We start from the raw sequence: 1737 nt of genomic DNA, 5'->3' as shown, positions 1-1737 counted from the left end.
GAATGCTGGGCATCCTGCTTGAGAATTCCCCCCACCACATGTCTCCCCCAAGGCTGTTTATCAAGGGGCCCAAAAGGGGTGGTCGTCTGGTCTCAGCGGCCAGACCAAGGTACCCACAGACACTGCAACTTACCCCCAGATCCCTCAGGAAGGGGCAAGGCTGGACCCGATTCTTTCCGCCCCACTCCCCAGGTTGTTAATCCTGCGTGCACTGCTGGAGACGTCAGCTTCTCCTCTTGAAGCTGTGTCCCCCACTTCCCCTGCCAAGGCATGGTGGAAGGTCCTCCCTCTTCATGCCCTGGCTCAGCCCCTTCTAGTCGCAGCCAGCCGTCTGCATGATTCTGCTGCTTCTGCTAGCTCAACTTTCCCAGCAGGCCCTTAGGCACGGTCACGTAGTTTAGCTAAGTGCATGCACCTGTGATCTTGGCCACACCACAAAAACTGTGACACAAAAAGAAACTGGGTCCATGTATGGGCTAGGGACATTTGGTACAGACCTCCCCTGTTGTCAGTGATCCCAGCCTGCCCCTCCGGCCCCTGGGAACCTGGGCAGCTTATCCTGCCCACAGGTAAGCCCCTGGGAGCATCCACAGCTGGGGACTTGCTCAACGGCCCCCCTGCCTTACAGCTACATGACAGTGCTGTTTTATTTGAACAACGTCACCGGTGGGGGCGAGACTGTCTTCCCTGTAGCAGACAACAGAACCTATGATGAAATGGTAAGGGCCAACTGGGCTGTTCCTCTGGTGGGATGGCAGGGCCTTGGGCAAACAAAAATAGTACGTACGCTGCCAGACCTGGGATGAGGCCTCAACTATCCCCTGGGCACATCCAACTGGTTTCCCTTGAGCCACCTTTGGCTGCCTGGCCTTGGGCTCCTGGCCCTACAGTTCAGGTGGTTTGAAAACCCCACCACTCTGCCGCCCACAGAGTCTGATTCAAGATGATGTTGACCTCCGTGACACTCGGAGGCACTGTGACAAGGGTAACCTGCGTGTCAAGCCCCGCCAGGGCACAGCTGTCTTCTGGTACAACTACCTGCCTGACGGGCAAGGTGAGGACCTTGGCCAGGCCAGGGATACCTGGAGGGAGCTGCCTTCCTTTACCCAGCCCTGATTGCTACCCTGGTGAGCTGGTTCTGGCCATCCCCCACCCCTTCATATGTTTTCTGGGGTTTTTTTGCCCCTACTGCCTCCCAAAGACCATCCTCAGTGACTTCAGCAGGCTGCACCCGTGCAGCCTCCTGGGTTATCTGGAACCTGTGATTCTTTGATGCCCCAGCCTTTCAGCTCACTGGGGCTGAGGACACATGCCCCTTAGTAGCCCAGACTGGGAAGGGCTGTGGACAGGCCCTGCAGCAACAAAGCTCATTTCAAAGGGCAGTGGTGTTGAAAAGGCATTCGTTGGAGAGAGATGCTGAGCCGCCAAGGAGGCCCTGGGGCCAGATGTTTGCCACAGAAGGTGTGCACAGCTGGGCCTGCCCTAGCCACGCACTTGGGCAATAGGAGGCCAAGCTCAGGCCAGCCAGCCCAGCCTAGATTCCCTCTGGTCCCCTCACACCATCCTCCTCTCCTAGGTTGGGTGGGCGACGTGGACGACTACTCGCTGCACGGGGGCTGCCTGGTCACGCGCGGCACTAAGTGGATCGCCAACAACTGGATCAACGTGGACCCCAGCCGGGCGCGGCAGGCGCTGTTCCAGCAGGAGATGGCGCGCCTGGCCCGCGAAGGTGGCGCC

The 1737-nt window shown here is 58.8% G+C and overlaps 1 protein-coding gene across 1 annotated transcript in view; it reads left to right on the top strand.

Annotated features, from left to right (window-relative positions):
* P4HTM (prolyl 4-hydroxylase, transmembrane (endoplasmic reticulum)) overlaps positions 1–1737 on the top strand; it is a gene marked incomplete at its 3' end in the record, with an annotated part of 15579 nt that extends 13842 nt beyond the window's left edge. The window contains exons 7-9 of the mRNA XM_010851963.1: positions 629–719; positions 931–1054; positions 1577–1737. Coding sequence (XP_010850265.1) covers positions 629–719; positions 931–1054; positions 1577–1737 — 376 coding nt within the window. The remainder of the gene's footprint in view (positions 1–628; positions 720–930; positions 1055–1576) is intronic.

Source organism: Bison bison, unplaced genomic scaffold (genome assembly GCF_000754665.1).
Source record: "Bison bison bison isolate TAMUID 2011002044 unplaced genomic scaffold, Bison_UMD1.0 scf7180017864304, whole genome shotgun sequence".
Lineage (NCBI taxonomy): Eukaryota > Metazoa > Chordata > Mammalia > Artiodactyla > Bovidae > Bison > Bison bison.
The sequence above is the reverse complement of the archived record's forward strand: the minus strand, read 5'-3'. Positions and strand labels throughout refer to the sequence as shown.